The sequence below is a fragment of the Eleutherodactylus coqui genome, chromosome 12 (assembly GCF_035609145.1).
Source record: "Eleutherodactylus coqui strain aEleCoq1 chromosome 12, aEleCoq1.hap1, whole genome shotgun sequence".
Taxonomy (NCBI): Eukaryota; Metazoa; Chordata; class Amphibia; order Anura; family Eleutherodactylidae; genus Eleutherodactylus; species Eleutherodactylus coqui.
This window is the reverse complement of record NC_089848.1, coordinates 6,762,552-6,781,611: the sequence shown is the minus strand read 5'-3', so window position 1 is coordinate 6,781,611 and position 19,060 is coordinate 6,762,552. Positions and strand designations below refer to the sequence as shown.

The following is a 19,060-nucleotide window of genomic DNA, read 5'->3' as shown; positions in this document are numbered from 1 at the left end:
ATTAGGATGGATGTATCGGAGCTGTGTGTGTGATGATCAGGATGGATGTAGCGGAGTTGTGTGTGTGCGATGTGTGAGGAGAAGCAGTACATGCAGTATGAGGTATTCACCATGTACTGCATGTAATCTTGTATGTTTTGGTTGGTATATGTTATACCATCTGTACATATAATTATGTATAGGTCATATCCAGGTTACATCAGCATTACTGTATACAGGGGAGGTATATATCTCCTGTATATAGTGATATGGACCATGCTGGGGTAACCTGGGTATCTCATGTACATAATTATATATGTGTAGCTTGTATGCGATGCAAGCGTCTGCAGCGTGTTCTTGCGAGTAGATGACGTGTGAATCACACTAAAAGTCATCTACTCACTAGAACATGCTGGCCTGGATCCTGCACATGCGCACAGCCGCTGGACGGGATCCAGGAGATAAAGGAGAAAAAAATGCCGCAATAAGCCACGCTCCAAGTCAAACCTCCGACACACACCTTTTTTTACCATGGCTAGTATTTTTTTGTGACAAAGGTGGCAACCCTAAGTATGATGTAATGCCAACCCCCTGCTCAGTGCAGGATTCACTAAATCATCACAGACAGATATTTGTCCAGCCTTTGTTTGAACACTTCCATTGAAGGACAACTTACCACCTCCTGTGGCAACCTGTTCCACTCGTTGATTAACCTCACTGTCCTCTATGCTTTTCCTAATGCATCCCAGAATTGTGTTAGCCTTTTTGGCTGCTGCATCACATTGTTGACTCATGTTGAGTCTATGATCTATTACTATACCCAAGTCTTTTTCACATTTGCTGCTGATCAGCCCAATTCCTCCCATTCTGTATGTGCTTTTTTCATTCTTCTTGTCAAGATGTAGGACTTTGCATTTCTCCTTGTTAAATACCATTATGTTAGTCGCCGCCTACTGTTCAAGCTTTCCTAGATCTTTTTGAATCCCCTCTCTCTCTTCTCTAGTGTTAGCTATCGCTGATGGCTTTGTGTAGTCGGCAAATTTGATCAGTTTCCCCTCAATTTCTTCCTCCAGATCATTGTAAGTTACCAAGTCTAATGTGCTTGACTCATTTGTTTGACTTGGTTTTGTTTAGCTACTTTGAGGACTTGTATGAAAATCTGATGTCGTTTTAGGTCAAATCTAAGCAGAAATATGGAAAATTCTAAATCATTCCCAAACTTTCAAGCACCACTGTACATTTTATGCTCTGCTCACCTCTTCAGCAGATGATCCATTTAGGCCTCATGTCCACGGGGAAAATCAGATCCGCTGCAGATTCTCCATGTAGAATCTGCAGCGGGTCCCTCCTGCCCCGCGGACATGAGCGCCGAAAATAGCAATTTAAAGCATTTACCTTTCCGGCGCGGGCGACGAAGCTCTGCTCTTCCTCACGGCCGGATCTTCATTTTCGGCCGGCGGATGAATTCCTGACGCCGGTGGCACGTCGCCGGCACGTCGTCGACGTGCCGCGCCTGCGCCGGGCACATCCGCCGAGCCGAAGCAAGGGAGATGCGGCCGTGAGGAAGAGAAGAGCTTCGCGGTCCGCTGCGGGTGAGTAAATGCTTTAAATTCCTATTTTAGGTCTCCCGCGGATCCGGACGGCTTCCATAGGCTTCAATAGAAGCCCGCGGGAGCCGTCCCCGCGGGAGACCCGCATGAAAATGGAGCATGGTCCAGATTTTTTCATGCTCCATTTTTTTTAAAATCAGTTTTATTGACGATCCGCGGGTATTTATGTACCCGCGGGTGGTCAATGCATCCCTATGGGATGCGGATCCGCATGCAGGAAATCCGCTGCGGATCCTAAATCCTATTTTCCCCGTGGACATGAGCCCTTAGTACCTCCAGCGCATATCTGTCTCAAAATTTTAGGCAAAATACCACAGTAAGCTGCAGTATTTTGTCTAGGACATTGCCAGAGAGAATGACCGAAGCCAGATAGATCGCATTATAGTCAATAGGCTTCGTCTGGTGCTGTTCAGTTCCGTCATACGATGAATATGTTGCCAGCAGGAATTCCATTTTTCTGCTCCCATGATCGAACAGTGAACTCTGAACGCAGATGTGAACAGAGCCTTAGTAGTTTTGGAGCAAAATTTTTGGGATTACCTGGAGTATTTATTGGCTTAGTGCAACGCAGCTCATCATTTAACAAACCCTCTAATAAACTGTCTAGTGATGAAAGCGGAGCAATGGATTTATAAAATTAGAAAATATTTTTTTCTACTAAATAAAAACACAAAAGAAAAAAAGTTTCCCAAACAATATAAGAATTGTACCTCAGGCCCCGTGACATGCATCAATCCAGACATAGCACATGCTACAGCATCATAACCGGATCTTTTAAATAGAGGGCCAGTCTGTCCGTAACCTGCATGCAAAAGCAGATAGAATTTGTTTACTTAAAGAGCTATTACATAAATATTATACATCACCTAGAATTCTAACCTAAATTAGTTTATCAGTAAATAATGCAAATGTTTTTTAACATATTTCTTTCTTCGCACTCACATTCAGAACACTGAAATCCTGGTAAAACTAGAATGGAAAAGATGAGCAGTCGGTTACTATCTAACCTGTCAGATACATGTTGGATCATTTCAAATCTTCTATAAAAATATTTGTCCCTCCAGCTTTAAATATTATGAATCACATTTGCACATGAAATGCGGCTCTAGAGCAGTGCTGATGGAGTAATAGGCGATTATTTTATAAGGAGGTGCACATCTCTGAATACATTTCTCATATCTCTAAAGGCCCATTTAGACACAACGATTATTACTCAAAATTTGCTCAAAGGCCGTCTTTTGAGCAATAATCTTTGCGTCTAAATGCATCGTGCACTGTTCGTTCATCGCTCTAGCCAGCTAGAAATCAGCGATGAGCATTATCAGTGCCACACGGTGATATCTCAGCGGTGCTGATATCATTTTTTTTCAGCTGTAATCCCACTGGCAGTTCTCTGCGGGACACCAGATGAAAGCACCGAGGACAATGCAGCTGTTTGCATATTCAAAACAGCTTCATTGTTCTTCGAGCCTTTGCAGAGGTATCCCGCTCCAGTTGCATAACTCTTAAGTAGCTAATTAGCTACTTAGAGTTATGCAAAGATAATCACTCAAAACTGTCACTCAAACTGTCATTTGAGCGATTATCGCTCCATGTAAATGGGCCTTTACCCTCCAAGCTCGAGAGCGTCAAATCCATGCCAACTGTAAGCCGGAATAGATTGCCTCTCTGATTTACTATAGATTAGGAACAAATTATAGTACATTTGTCAGGCCGTGGATGGTCTTGCCCCTTGTGCTTAGCTCCATCCACTTTTTTAGAAAAGTCATGAGGTCAGCAGAAATAGGGCAAATAGTCACAAATTTTGTAACAAGTATGGCTCGTGCAAATATGTCTGACTTTGTTACGCAAAAGCCTTACAATTCCATCCTAGGATTATAGAGGTCATACAAACTTGTTGAACTTTCTAGTGCCCCCCCCCCCTCCCCCCACTTTCGGTGCAAGCTTTCTTTCCGACTTGTAGCTGAGTCTGTCTTACACTGCAGAAGAATGAAAAGTATAAATATTAACACGACTGGATAGGATGAGGTAGATACCGATGACACGCAGGTGACAAATTCTGCAGGATTAGCACATGCTTCGTGATGCTAATGTTAGCTGTACAAATAATAAAACAAAGCAGCTATTCCAAGGAGGAACATTTGTCATTGCATCTTGCCAAGTCATGTCTGGAGTGTCTTGTAAATCAAAATGTAGAATCATAAAAGCTTGCCAAATCTGATACACTAAAATCTAAAGAAGTAAATAAAATACAAGAGACATTACTGTTTAGATAGATAGATAGATAGATAGATAGATAGATAGATAGATAGATAGATAGATAGATAGATAGGAGATAGATAGATAGATAGATAGATAGATAGATAGATAGATAGATAGATAGATAGATATGAGAAAGATAGATAGATATGAGATAGATAGATAGATAGATAGATAGATATGAGATAGATAGATAGATAGATAGATAGATAGATAGATAGATATGAGATAGATAGATAGATATGAGATAGATAGATAGATAGATAGATAGATAGATAGATAGATAGATAGATAGATAGATATGAGAAAGATAGATAGATAGATATGAGAAAGATAGATAGATAGATAGATATGAGATAGATAGATATGAGATAGATATGAGATAGATAGATAGATAGATATGAGATAGATAGATAGATATGAGAAAGATAGATAGATAGATAGATAGATAGATAGATAGGAGATAGATAGATAGATAAATAGATAGATGGAGATAGATAGATAGATAGATAGATAGGAGATAGATAGATAGATAGATAGATAGGAGATAGATAGATAGGAGATAGATAGATATGAGAAAGATAGATAGATAGATAGATAGATAGATAGATAGATGGAGATAGATAGATAGATAGATAGATAGATAGGAGATAGATAGATAGATGGAGATAGATAGATAGATAGATAGAGAGATAGATAGGAGATAGATAGATAGATAGATAAATAGATAGATGGAGATAGATAGATAGATAGATAGATAGATAGATAGATAGGAGATAGATAGATAGATGGAGATAGATAGATAGATAGATAGATAGATAGATAGATAGATAGGAGATAGATAGATAGGAGATAGATAGATAGGAGATAGATAGATAGATAGATAGATAGGAGATAGATAGATAGATATGAGATAGATAGATAGATAGATAGATAGATAGATAGATAGATAGATAGATAGATAGATAGATAGATATGAGAGAGATAGATATGAGAGAGATATGAGATATATAGAGAGATAGATAGACAGATAGATATGAGAAAGATAGATATGAGATAGATAGATAGATATGAGATAGATAGATAGGAGATAGATAATGAGATAGATAGATAGATAGATAGATAGATAGATAGGAGATAGATAGATAGATAGATAGATAGGAGATAGATAGATAGGAGATAGATATGAGATAGACAGATAGATAATAGACAGATATGAGATAGATATATAGATAGATAGATAGATAGATATGAGAAAGATAGATAGATATGAGATTATATTTCTCGCAATGCACAAATCTCACAAGATTTTCTTGGCCGTGTAAAAGCGTCCGGAGTGGGACATGCGAAAAGCAATATACTTGAATTGCCATGATGTACCGCGTATAATGGGTGCGTACATTGCGAGCATAATACGCAATGCAAAGACATTTGTGTGAGCCCGGCCTTACAACGGACTCACACCAATGATTAACAAGATTTCCACAAGATACATTTTAAAAATATTTGGATAAAGATTGCATATTTCCTATGGTTTTTTTTACGCAACCCATTCATTTCAATGGGTGATGTAGTGCGTGAAATATGCGCTACAACACCGAAAATAAAAAATGCAGCATGCAATTTTGCATGGGATAAATACGATTAAAATGCATGCAGCCTTAGGGCTCATGTCCACGGGCAAAATAAGAATTAAAATCCGCAGTGGATTTTAACTCTTCTCCTGCCCGCGGATCCGCACCCCATAGGGATGCATTGACCACCCGCGGGTAGATAAATACCCGCGGATCGTCAATAAAAGAGATTTTTAAAAAAATGGAGCATGAAAAAATCCGGACCATGCTCCATTTTCATGCGGGTCTCCCGCGGAGTCGGCTCCCGCGGGCTTCTATTGAAGCCTATGGAAGCCGTCCGGATCCGCGGGAGACCTAAAATAGGAATTTAAAAGAATTACTCACCCGGAGCGGGCGCTGAAGGTCTTCTCTTCCTCACGGCCGCATCTTTCTTGCTTCGGCTCGGCGGATGTGCCCGGCGCATGCGCGCGGCACGTCGCCGTGACGAATTCATCCGCCGGCCGAAAATGAAGATCCGGCCGTGAGGAAGAGCAGAGCTTCGCCGCCCGCTACGGATAGGTAAATGCTTTTAAATTCCTATTTTCAGCGCTCATGTCCGCGGGGCAGGAGGGACCCGCTGCAGATTCTCCATGTAGAATCTGCAGCGGATCTGATTTTCCCCGTGGACATGAGGCCTCAGGCTGCCTGTCCATGGGCGGGTTTGAATTGCTTTCCCCACTGCGATAATCCGGCCACGTTGCTATGGAGAGCGCTTCCCCCCTGTCCAGGAGCGGAAAATCATTGCGATTCTCCGCTTGCGGTCGGCAAATCGCAGCATGCTACGATTTGCTGCGATTCTCCGCAGTCAGTGTATCTGTCAGATAGGCTGACAGCGGAGATCCGTCTGCCGGCTCCTGCTCCCGGGCGGCGGTATCCCACGGTGGATCTCTGCCGCGGGATACCGCAATGCCCGTGGACAAGCAGGCTTAGGCGGTTTTAAAACAGGTGTCTGTGAAACGCTACATTTTTAAATGCACTGTTTTCAAACGGTGATTTTAAACGCGTTCTAAAGCATTTTTTAACGCACGCCATCATTGCAATGGGTGATGAGAAGCGTTAAAAATCGCTGAAACACACTAAGGGCACCTGCCCACGGACGATCTTGCATTGTGCTACTCACAGTGATAATTCGCGTTGCTATGGAAAGCGCAGCCCCATGTCAGATAGGCTCACCACAGTGAACGGTCAGTTCTCTCCCCTGCGGTGGAATATCAATATTCTGCCTCGCCCATGGACAGGGGGCTTCACATACAGCAGACAGCGTTTGAAAATCGAATGCTCGCCTGAGAAGCCTCATTAAAATCAATAGAGATGTAAACGCTGTAAAAAAATGGCCTCAGTGCTGCGAATTACATTTACGCCAAATGCACGGTAAAAAACGCTTGTGTGGGAGGGGCCGAATACAAACTTGATTTTTATTTTAGTATCTAAAAAGAAATCTAACCTAGGAAGCACTGACCAAGTGAAAAAAACCCGCTAAATTAAGACATTTTCAAGAAGCTGTGTAGTTTACGCAAAAATATACTAATTCAGCCCAAGAGGTACTAAGATATTCTAGCAAAGGATTTTCCTATTAATTCTTATTAAAAAATTAATCCCGAAACCCCTCATCATGAAGAAAACCTTATATGCCACCTAAATCGTACATGACACAGCAGCGCCATCTACTGCTGATTCGGGGAAGTTCGGGGAACAGAACTTTAATTTCATCTCAGGTGAGAATATCAATTACTTTCTAGATAACGTCTACCTGCTACCTGGATGCCAACGACAACAGCATGTTATTTGTGTAATCATACAGAGAGTAGACACATCTATGTGCTGTATAAGGTTCCATTTCCCTTCTCCCAATTTATCATCAACACTTGTGTATAGTCTGTACAGTTGTCTTTTACATTTTAGTTACAACTAGAGATGAGCGAACGTACTCGTAATGAGTACTTACGCACCCGAGTACCGCCATTTTCGAGTACTTCAGTACTCGCGCGTAAAGGTTCGGGGGGCGCCGGGGGGCGGGGAGAGGCGCGGCGGTGCGGGGGGTAGCAGCGGGGAACAGGGGGGAGCCCTCTCTCTCTCCCTCTCCCCCCCACTCCCCGCTGCAACCCCCCGCGCCGCCACGGCGCCCCCCGAATTTTTTCGCCCGAGTACGGAAGTACTCGAAAATCGCGGTATTCGGGCGAAAAAGGGGCGGGGCCGAGCACGTTCGCTCATCTCTAGTTACAACCAATTTTTAAAATTTCAACAATACAGATAAAACCACCAAAATACTGCATTGTAGTCGCTTTTCCACAATTCTTAAAGAACTGAAAAATCTAGAATGGGTTATGGGAGCAAAAGAGCGACTATAAAGCTGACCATAGACATGACAGCTGCTGACCACACTTGCCAGTTACCTCCATAGAGGGGGAGTTAAAAGATCACTCCAGGGCAACGTTTTATTGTTTACTCTGTCTGCAACTGACATGAGGTGCACAGTGGTGCTCTTAATGCACTCGCTGATTACTGCAGTGACAAATTCTGTGTTCCATTAACCCTTTTCAATCCAATTTTGGATTCAGGGTTTCCTAGGGGGGCTTTCTCTTTTTGCCATTATACAATAGTGCCATCTGCTGGCTAGAGCCAGTACTGCGGTATGTAACATGCTGGAGAGGCCCCCCGACATCAGACAGTGGATTGGAAAGGGTTAAGGTCCATATTGCCCACATGACTCCGGCTGTGATTGCCCACATTCTGCAATGTCTGCTGTGTGTACCAGAACTTATTTTCTTTATTCATTCCTATGACAGCTGCAATATCAATGTTGCCAATTAAAATACTGCAATTATCAGTGCAGCCTATCATGTTAGATTGTAGCACGAAGTATTAGTATATGCAAATAAGTGCAGAGGTATTGTTCCATCTTCCTTATTTGCATATATTTCCCAGAGGAGCATGCATGACCTTATAAGTCTCCTCACTCACCTTCTAGATGGCTCTCCTTAGAAAGAGGCAATACACCTCCTGACCTACAACACAGGCCTCTCCTAGCCAAGCCAAAAGCCTGCTGCACACCGATGATGGGCAAAAACCCTGAAACAGCTGTCTGTGTATGGATTCTGGCTAGATTTTCAATTCCCAATCATTGTTTCAAAGACCTGTATAAAGGGTCAAACACTGGTTTGCAGGAATGCTGCCATCCAATAGGTGGCGCTGCAGAGATATTGTTCCACCTTTCCTATTTGCATATATTTCCCAGAGGAGCATGGATGGCCTTATAAGTCTTCTCACACACCTTCAAGGTGCTCTCCTTAAGGAGATGATACCCCTCCCGACCCACTATTAGTGCATGCTCACATGGTGAATTTTGGCATGGATTCAATGCCAAAATCCTCGCCACGTCCGTGTTCCTTTCATTCGAATGGGAATGTGGATTTATCTGCCATGGATTTGAAATCCCTGTTGTGGAAAAATAAACTTTTTGACACTTACATTTGTGCTTCTTCACTGCTTTCTCTTTCTCTATACTGTGTCATCAAGCTCATGATGCATCAACACATCTAAAGCCAATACCATCTCTGCCTGCTGGAAGGACATTGTGTTTATCACTACCCTCTATATTCTCTTAAATAAGCTATAGACCAGACATATACAGTCAGGGAGACTGAACTATGATCTTCTTCATTATAACTGTGTGACATTAGCAATAATTGTGATAGGAGTTTCTGTCCCCTATGTGAAGAGCCTGTGTGCTACAGTCCAACTCCTTGAAAGAACAGAGACAAGTAAACCAGGGGCGGTTGAAATGCGATCACATGATCCCGTCTGGGTATGAAGAACAGGGCGACCCAGCTCTGTTTTCCATACCCGGCACAAAGCGCTCAGATGTATAACAGCCGGGCGCTCCGTGCAAAAAACATCTGGAAGCAGAAGACAAGCGGAGATACCCCGCTTGTCTTCTGCATTCTCTGCTTGGAGCGCTCGGCTGTATAACAGCCAGGCGCTCAGAGTGGGGAACAGCTGGATGCAGAAAACAAGCGGGGACATCCCACTTGTCTTCTGCATTCTCCAATCTGAGCACTCGGCTGTATAACAGCTGGGCACTCGGAGTGGGGAACAGCTGTATGCAGAAGACAAGCGGGGATACTCCGCTTGTCTTCTGCATCCTCCGCTGGCAGCGCAAGGTGATCGCTCATCTTGGGCTGCAAATGACACAACGATTATCGCTCAAAAGTTGCTTAAGCGACATCTTTTGAGTGTTAATCGTTGTGTCTAAATGGGCTTTTAAAAAAAAAAACTATTCTAAATTGCTGCACTAGCAATTTTTACGTAGTGTTTATATATAAAACTTTAAGTCCATGCTCCACTAAGGATAGACTTCTTGATTTTGAGACTCTCTTATTAAAATAAAATGCTTTTTGTCATCATATTCAGAGCCCTCATAACCTTTTTTATTTTTCCATCAATAGAGGTGTGTTCTTTTATTATATTTTTATCTAGAGACAAGGTGACCAAAAAAATATATATATTTTGACATTATCAGGCCAGTTTCACACGGGTGATAAAATTGTACCGAGCACCAAGAAGAAAAAGTCATGGAATAATGGAAATCTTGGGATCGATAGACATGTTAATTATATGAAAATGCTGAAAAAATGGAAACTAAAATATTTAAAACATCCCAATTTATTCAGTATTGAATATGAGCTCCACGCACAGAAATACAGATAATAGAATGGTAGAGTTGGATGGGACCTCCAGGGTCATCTGGTCCAACCCCCAGCTCAGTGCACACACCTCAAAGTACCATGTTACACATATTTTGGGATTGTACAATACTAGCAAGTTTTTGGTCCGAAGCATGGTGCATTACATCCAGATTCACATACTCTGTTCTACCCAAGTCAGCCGCATCTCAGTGATATCCCACGGCCTACCTATAAAACGTTCGGTGATGTGTCAACTGGTTAATTTAGCAAGAGCCTGTATCCCATAGCTATGGCGACGAACCTCATCAGCACCTATCCCACTATGGATTAATAGAGTACAGGAGATCATGGAGATGAAAGACCTCACAGCCTCACTTAAGGGTACACACAACAAATTTCTGAAAATATGGTATTATTGGATCGAGTTTCAGTACTTACTGCAGTACAGAACTATGCATACTCATTGAATCTTTAAGTTACCCAGGTTAATTTAGCTTTGACATTGTGCAACCATCCAAGGTTTGTTGCAAGATGTTGTTGCAAGATGTTTGCAAGATGTTGCAAGGTTTGTTGCAAGCTTCCAATGCAGTCCACTCATTCTTTTTTGTAACTGTCCTCCTACTTCCATTTTTTAATTTAATACACCCCCCCACCCCCTAGTTTTTCTTCTGTTGAGAAAATCTCCCTTTTTACGAAGATGTGGGTTTAATGGCCAGCAGTTTAAACTAGTAATTATTCGGAAATTATAGGACCAGTGTTTCTGGTGGCCATACAGCTTTGCTACATGCACATCACACGCACACACAGCTGTGGTACATGGGCATGTGACAGACAGACACAGCTTTGCTACATGCAAGTCACACACACACAGCACTGCTACAGGCCATGCACCTGACAGACACAGCTCTGCTACATGACATGTGCGTCACAGGCACAGCTTTGTTACATGACATGCGCATGGTACAAACACAGCTCTGCTACATTACATACACATGACAGACACAGCTGTGCCACAGTACATGTGCATGTTACAAACTCAGAACTGCTACATGACATGCGCATCAGTCACAGCTCTGCTACATGACATGCACATGGTACAAACACAGCTCTGCTACATTATATGCACATGACAGAAAAAGCTCTGCTTCATGACATACACGTTACAGCACAGACACAGCTCTGCTACATGAAATGTGCATGACAGACACAGCTGTGCCACCATACATGTGCATATTCCAAACACAGCTGTGCTACATAACATGCACATGCTACAAACACAGCTCTGCTGCATGACATACATCCATGTTGACTATCCACATTACACGCACAGCAAATTAGGCAAACAGCCACTCGCAGTTCTACTACATTTATGCTGACTGCAGACATGACATACACAGCTCCTGGATACAGTGATGAGCCCCTGGTCCTATGATCACTGACTCCACCCACACATGTAATCACATGACGGTGACGTCATTACAGGTCTCAGTAGTTTCTGTTGGCTTATCCAGTATACAGTACTACCAAACTCCAGAATGGCTCCTACCACAGCAGTGACGTCATCACAGGTCCTTTAGCCCGTTGGATCTTTGTGGTGGCGGTAGGTCGGTGTCTCCTGCTAGGACTGCTGAGTTGTGTCTGACATAATAACAGCTTAGTTGTATTTTCAGTGTGTGAGCTATGATGTCGCCAGGGGCAGAGCTATAAAGGCGGCAGGGGGCAGACCATGAGAATCACTCACTCACATACATACTAATGGACAAGTGGTCATTAGTAGTTTGACTAGATAACTGGCTATTAGTCTCCCATATATGTTTTTCTGTTTAGCAAATTTTCGCAGAGACACAGTTCAAGGCATGCGTGCCATCCTAGCAATGTACCCTTGTTTCTTATAGATTTGAAAGTTATGCACTCATTATCCAAAAAAATTAAATCAATCCCCGAGAAGGAGTTGTCGGAATGGAATGAAACTTTATGTGATTGTAACGTTGATATAAGTAAGTGATTACAATATCAGAGCAAAAGCATTATTTATGCTTAAATAATAAAAAATTTCAATAAAGTTTGATCAAACAAAACGAGAAATAGACAATTTTCCTGACAAACAATATTTCCAATATCTAGCATTTAACATATTACCCATTATGTCAGAACCCAGTCTTTTGATTAGATACTAGAGGTGATAAATTCCTCATTAGACTGCAAAATCTCAATAAGTTTCAACCTCCAATAAATGAACCAAGAATTGTAATTTTCTAAACCCAACTTTCCTATATATCCTAGCTCCTGGTACGACTACCCAAAAATAAAATATCCTAATAGGGAGAGGGAGGGGGGAAAAAACCCATCCACATACCTTACACACGTCAGTGGGGTAGGAGGGATACTTAATACAAGGGGAGATATCAGTCCACGACCATGCAGAGTTATTCCTCCTCAATCGACAATGTACCAATCCTAAACAACTGCCTAGGAGTTTCCAATCAATATCCAACATTCCGGGGAACTCTAGAAATGTATCCAGGGATTCCAAATGCGTATAAACTTCTCCTGACGTCCCTCTCCTCCGGCACCAACTCCTCTATAGTCATCAACTCATTAACCTCCTGCATGCATTCGACTGTTGTCGGGATCTTTTGTGTTTTTCAATATCTAGCTATGACTGAGTGTGCGGCTATTAGAAAGAAACGCAGATCTTTATTGATGGTAGACACTGAGCCAGGTAGCATAGACAACAGCACTATCTGCGGAGAGGGAGTAATAGAGCATTTCGTAATCTCCTTGTAAGTGGAGAACATTATATCCCAAAAGGGCGCAATGTTAGGACAGTTCCACCAAATATGCAGTATGGTTCCTATTTTCCTATCACACCTCCAGCAATTCAGTGAGACTGCTGGGAAAATGCGATGCAACAGAACCAGACATCTATACCATCTAGTTATTATTTTAGAATTCCTTTCTTGTGCTCTACAGGCCAAGGACAGCTTGTGGAACAGTAAAAAGGCCCTAATTCAATCCCCGGGTCCTATTACACATCCAAGATCCTTTTCCCACTTTTCACGAAGGCAGGGTCCCAATCAAGGGTATTCTCCATAAGCTCTTGATAAATTTTAGATAGACATCTAGGCGAGGGCAATTCCTTGGGAAACAATGTTTCAAAAGGAGCAAATGGAGTCGTGAAATTTGAGTAATTGGATTTAAAAGCATCATTTATTGTGGAAAACTGAACACTTGAAGAGAGGCTCTAGTACCCCATTGTACCGCCTCTAGCTTGGATACAAGATGTGATGCGGGCGGGCATGGAGGCTCTAGTACCATGTTGGGCCGCCTCTAGCTTGGATACAAGATGTGATAAGGGCAGGCATGGAGGCTCTAGTACCCTATTGTACCACCTCTAGCTTGGATACAAGATGTGATACGGACGGGCATGGAGGCTCTAGTATCCTGTTGGGCCGTCTCTAGCTCGGATGCAATATGTGATATGGGCGGGCATGGAGACTCTAGTACCCCATTGTACCGCCTCTAGCTTGGATACAAGATGTGATGCGGGCGGGCATGGAGGCTCTAGTACCATGTTGGGCCGTCTCTAGCTCGGATGCAAGATGTGATATGGGTGGGCATTGAGACTCTAGTACCCCATTGTACCGCCTCTAGCTTGGATACAAGATGTGATAAGGGCAGGCATGGAGGCTCTAGTACCCTATTGTACCACCTCTAGCTTGGATACAAGATGTGATACGGACGGGCATGGAGGCTCTAGTATCCTGTTGGGCTGTCTCTAGCTCGGATGCAATATGTGATATGGGCGGGCATGGAGACTCTAGTACCCCATTGTACCGCCTCTAGCTTGGATACAAGATGTGATACGGATGGGCATGGAGGCTCTAGTACCCTGTTGGGTCGTCTCTAGCTCGGATGCAAGATGTGATATGGGCGGGCATGGAGGCTCTAGTACCCCGTTGTACCGCCTCCTGCTTGGATGCAAGATGTGATACAGGCGAGCATGTAGGCATACAGGCTCCATATGGTATCCTGCAGCATATCGGTCCACATTTTGCTGCAACTTAGTTCTTGAATCACGCTAACTCATACTGTCAAAGCGGGCATCCCAGATGCTCCCATACATATTCCATTGCCTCTAAATTTGGCAACTGGGCAGACTACACAAGTATGGAAATGTTGTGGAGGCTTTCCCATGACATGCTTGTTGTGTTTGGCTGAGCATTATCCCGCTGAAAAATGCCTCTTGGAAGCCACCATGAGAGGCAACACATGTGGCTGCAGGCTGTCCTAAACATATCACTAAGCTGTCATTGTCCCTCACATAACCCATAGGTGTAACTAACTGTCATATGTGATGGCCCCAAAGACCATCACACCAGTAGTAAAGAAGGGGGGATGGCGGTGTGCCGGTCCACAGCAAAGGCAGGATTGAGGCGCTCACCGCTGGGTCTCCAGCTACAAATACCGCAGTCATCAGTGCCTAAAATAAACCTGTATTACTCGCTGAAGACAACCATGTTCCACTCTAGATAGTAGTGAGGGTCAAGGACAGTACAGCATGGGCGCCATGAGACCAAATATCCTTCAGCCAAGTGCCTGGAAATGGTTCCGACAGACACAGGGGCCTGTAAAGAATAAATAAATATTTTTTTAAAAATTAATGCACACATTCACACAACTTGGCATGCTATTAATGGCTGCTTGACGAATGTTATAGCATGCTGAATACACTGCTAGCAGTTGCCTTTGCAACTGCTGGTAAATGATTTCCCAGATTACCTTGATTGGAGGCAAGTCAAGAGACGTTGCAGGTCATGGTAGCACATTTAGGCCATGCAGGATGTTCCCAGTTACAGAAGCAATATGTGTGCTTACATATGGCTTTGTCGAATTGAAAAAAATCCGCTCCTGCGACACTTCAGAGGAATGGCCATACCACTAGTTTCAGGACCAAATGAACATAATGCTGAGTTGTTAGTGTATCTGTAATGAAGATTAGAGAGATAGGTGGACAGTACATTATGCCATCCCCACACCAAGATCCTAAGAGTAAGAGCAGTGTGACGTTTCCTTGAGAAGGCCTCTTCATGGTGTCATCCACATGGTCTTCAGACCAATCTCCAGCTATCATTGTGCCCAAGACAAAAGTCGTACTTATTTCTGAAGATGATGGACCTCCATTCCAGCCTCCATTGCTGTCTTGCTCAGCACCATAATGGGCTTTGACAGTGGCAGTATGAGTTCAATGGAACACCTGTTGCTGGAAGTCTCGTAGCCCAATGTCGTACAAGTGCCTTCTGATGGTTTGTGTAGACACTGTTTGATTCCTTAAACTTGGGATGTGACATCCAACTTCACTTGCAGTACAGAATGGATCACTGCTTGTCATTAATCTAATCTAACAATCCAGCCATGCAAAGGCTTGCCTCGTGCACCTCTTGCTGTCCTTCGTATTTATCGTTATTCCAACTATCGGGATACGCAATGTTGAACAGTGCCGACACCTCGGTCTACATGCGTAGTGGTCTGCCAGAGTGATAAACCAAGGTTTCTCAGTTCAAGAATTGTCCAACTCAGTTTGCAGCAAGTGATGTACCAATGAACAGAAGGCATTGCACAATCATACAAGACTATCTGATTTTTGAGATTTTGTGTAGATTTCAATGTTGAGGAGTGTATTTTTATTGATTTCGCCAGTAGCTATGTTACTTTGTGTCTATCTAAAGATGTAATCAATCACATTCTTATTTTCCTATCAGCAACTATAACTATTATGCCTTTGTCAATCATTTATGTGCTTTCATTAAAATAAAGTTGTAGTATTGCAACAGCCACGTATACTAAGTGTGCGAAATGCATTTTAGGAACTTACAGCAGGAACTTTGCAGCAATCTCTTTCCTTATAACAGTGTCTGATAGTGTTAAGTCGGCCATAAGTACAGTAGAACCTCAACTACCGTCATTAATCCGTTCGGAAAAAACAATGTTAGTTGAGGACATTATTTCCATAGGAATTAATGTAAATCTAATTAATTGGTTTTAGACGTTCCAAAAAACACACCAAACCCCATTTAATAGACAATAACTCTGGTTTTTAATACCAAAAACAATAACAATACTGAATGAATATAAAAACACAACTGTAAATAATAAATTAACATTTAACAGGTATTTGGACATTTAGCATACAGTGCTTTGACATAGGACTGCAGGGACATCATTATAGCAGTACCTATCACTGTCTTATCTGTGCTTTGACATAGGTCTGCAGGGACATCATTATAGCAGTGCGTATCACTGTGTTATCTGTGCTTTGACATAGGACTGCAGTATTTATTTGCAAACGTTTCTTTACTGTACTCATCTGTACAGTACTTACATTTTGCAGTACAGTGGGGATTCAGGAGGCAGGCAGCGTTCAGCCGGCACTTTGGGGATTTAGCTGCTGTACTGTGTCAGGAGGCAGGCAGACACAGCAACGTTCAGCCAGCACTGTGGAGAGGGGGGGGAGTAGTTGCGCAATGATGCAGGAAGTAACCGGCATTAGCTGCGCGACGACTCACTAAGCAGCGCGCGGGGTAATGGAGCGGTCGGCGCCCTTACCTGAGGAATGCAACTTTATTTGAGGGACCGCCGCTGCCCTGACACATCAACTTAAGTTGAAAACAGTGTTACTTAAGAGCAATGCTACGCAAGGGTTTACTGTATTATAAAAAGGTTGTCAAAAGCACATATTGTTAACCCCTTAGTGACCAAGCCTGTTTGCGCCTTAATGACCAGGCCAAATTTTGCAAATCTGACATGTGTCACTTTAACATGGAAAAACACCAGAAAGGTTTTGCATATCCAAGCGATTCTGACATTGTTTTTTCGCCACATGTTGTGCTTCATTTAGGCGGAAAAAATAGACCGATAGAAATTGTGTTTATTTATTAAAAGCGCCAAAATTGGGAAAATTTTGAAAAAATCGTCATTTTTTCACATTTCCAACTGCAATATCTTAAATATGTGCAAACATAATATAGAAATTTTTGCTAAGATTTATATTTCCACCCGTTTACTTTATTTTGGGCGCACATTGGAAAAACTTTTGTTTTTTTTTAACTATTTAGGAGACGTACAAATTTAACATTACTTTTTAGCATTTTGAGGAACACTTTGTTTTCCTATACCAAGCCGAGATTGGAAAGGCTCATGAGTGTCAGAATAATAGATACCCCCCCAAATGACCTCATTTTAAAAACTACACCCCTTAATGTATTCACTGAGGGGTGTCATGAGTATTTTGACCCCACAGTTTTTTTTCAGGAATTAATTCAATTTAGAGGAGAAAAAGTAAAATTTCATATTTTTGCAAATCTGTCATTTTAAAGACATATTTTTTTCCTATAGCTTACATGAAAATCAGGATTTACACCCCAAAATGGATACCCCTATTTCTCCCGTGTTCAGAAATATACCCATTGTGGCCCTATTGTTATATCTGAGTCCACAACGGGGCCCAAAATGAACGGAGTAGTCAGTGTCTTTCAAAACAGAAATTTTGCTTGAAGTCCTTTTAGGCCCCATAGCACACATGTAGAGTTCTTGAGCGCCCAAAACCATAGAAAACCCCCACAAATGACCCCATTTTGAAAACTAGACCCCTTAAGGAATTTATCTAGGGGTGTACTGCATATTTTGACCCCACAGTTTTTGAATGAATTCAAACCAAGCAAAAGGAAAAAATTGTGATTTTCGTTTTTTTGGCAATTCTGTCATTTTAAAAACAGCTTTTTTTGTACAGCACACATATGAAGGAAGACTTGCACCCAAAAATGGATACCCCTGTTTGTCCCGTGTTCAGAGACATACCCATTGTGGCCCTAATCTTATGTCTGGATACACAACGGAGCCCAAAATGAAAGGAGCGACCGGTGGCTTTCGGAACACAAATTTTGCTTGAAGTCCTTTTAGGCCCCATTGCCCACTTGTAGAGTTCTTGAGCGCCCAAAACCATAGAGAACCCCCACAAATGACCCCATTTTGAAAACTAGACTCCTTAACGAATTTATCTAGGGGTGTACTGCGCATTTTGACCCCACAGTTTTTGAATAAATTCAAGCAAAGCAAAAGGAAAAAATTTGGATTTTTGTTTTTTTGGCAATTCTGTCATTTTAAAAACAGCTTTTTTTGTACAGCACACATATGAAGGAAGACCTACACCCCAAAATGGATACCCCTGTTTGTGCTGTTTTCAGAAATATACCCATTGTGGCCCTAATCTTATGTCCGCATGCACAACGGGGCCCAAAATAAAAGGAGTAATCGGTGGCTTTCAGAACATAGATTTTGCTTGAAGTCCTTTTAGGCCCCATTGCCCACTTGTAGAGTTCTTGAGCGCCCAAAACCATATAGAACCCCCACAAATGACCCCATTTTGAAAACTAGACCCCTTAACGAATTTATCTAGGGATGTACTGCATATTTTGACCCCACAGTTTTTGAATAAATTCAAGCAAAGCAAAAGAAAAAAAATAGGATTTTCATTTTTTGGGCTATTGTGTCAATTTAAAAACAGGTTTTTTTGTACAGCACACATATAAATGAAGGCTTTCACCCCAAAATGGATACCCCTGTTTGTCCCGTGTTCAGAAACATACCCATTGTGGCCCTAATAGACTTACAGGACCCATGGCTAGGCCTACAATGAAAGGAATACCCGTTGGATTTCAGGGTACCACTGAATAAATTTCAGGCCCCATTGCCCACTTGTAGAGCCATTGAGCGGCCAAAACTATAAAGAACCCCCTCAAATGACCCCATTTTGAAAACTAGACCCCTTAACGAATTCATCTAGGGGTGTACTGCGTATTTTGACCCCACAGTATTTGAATGAATCTAAGCAAAGCAGAAGGAAAAAGTTACGATT

The 19,060-nt window shown here is 42.3% G+C and overlaps 1 protein-coding gene across 4 annotated transcripts in view; it reads right to left on the bottom strand.

Moving 5' to 3' along the window:
- SUGCT (succinyl-CoA:glutarate-CoA transferase) overlaps positions 1-19,060 on the bottom strand; it is a 992,617-nt gene that overhangs the window by 902,069 nt on the left and 71,488 nt on the right. For all 4 annotated transcript variants that reach the window (XM_066584998.1, XM_066585000.1, XM_066585001.1 and 1 more), the window contains exon 7: positions 2,300-2,391. In XM_066584998.1, coding sequence (XP_066441095.1) covers positions 2,300-2,391 — 92 coding nt within the window. The remainder of the gene's footprint in view (positions 1-2,299; positions 2,392-19,060) is intronic.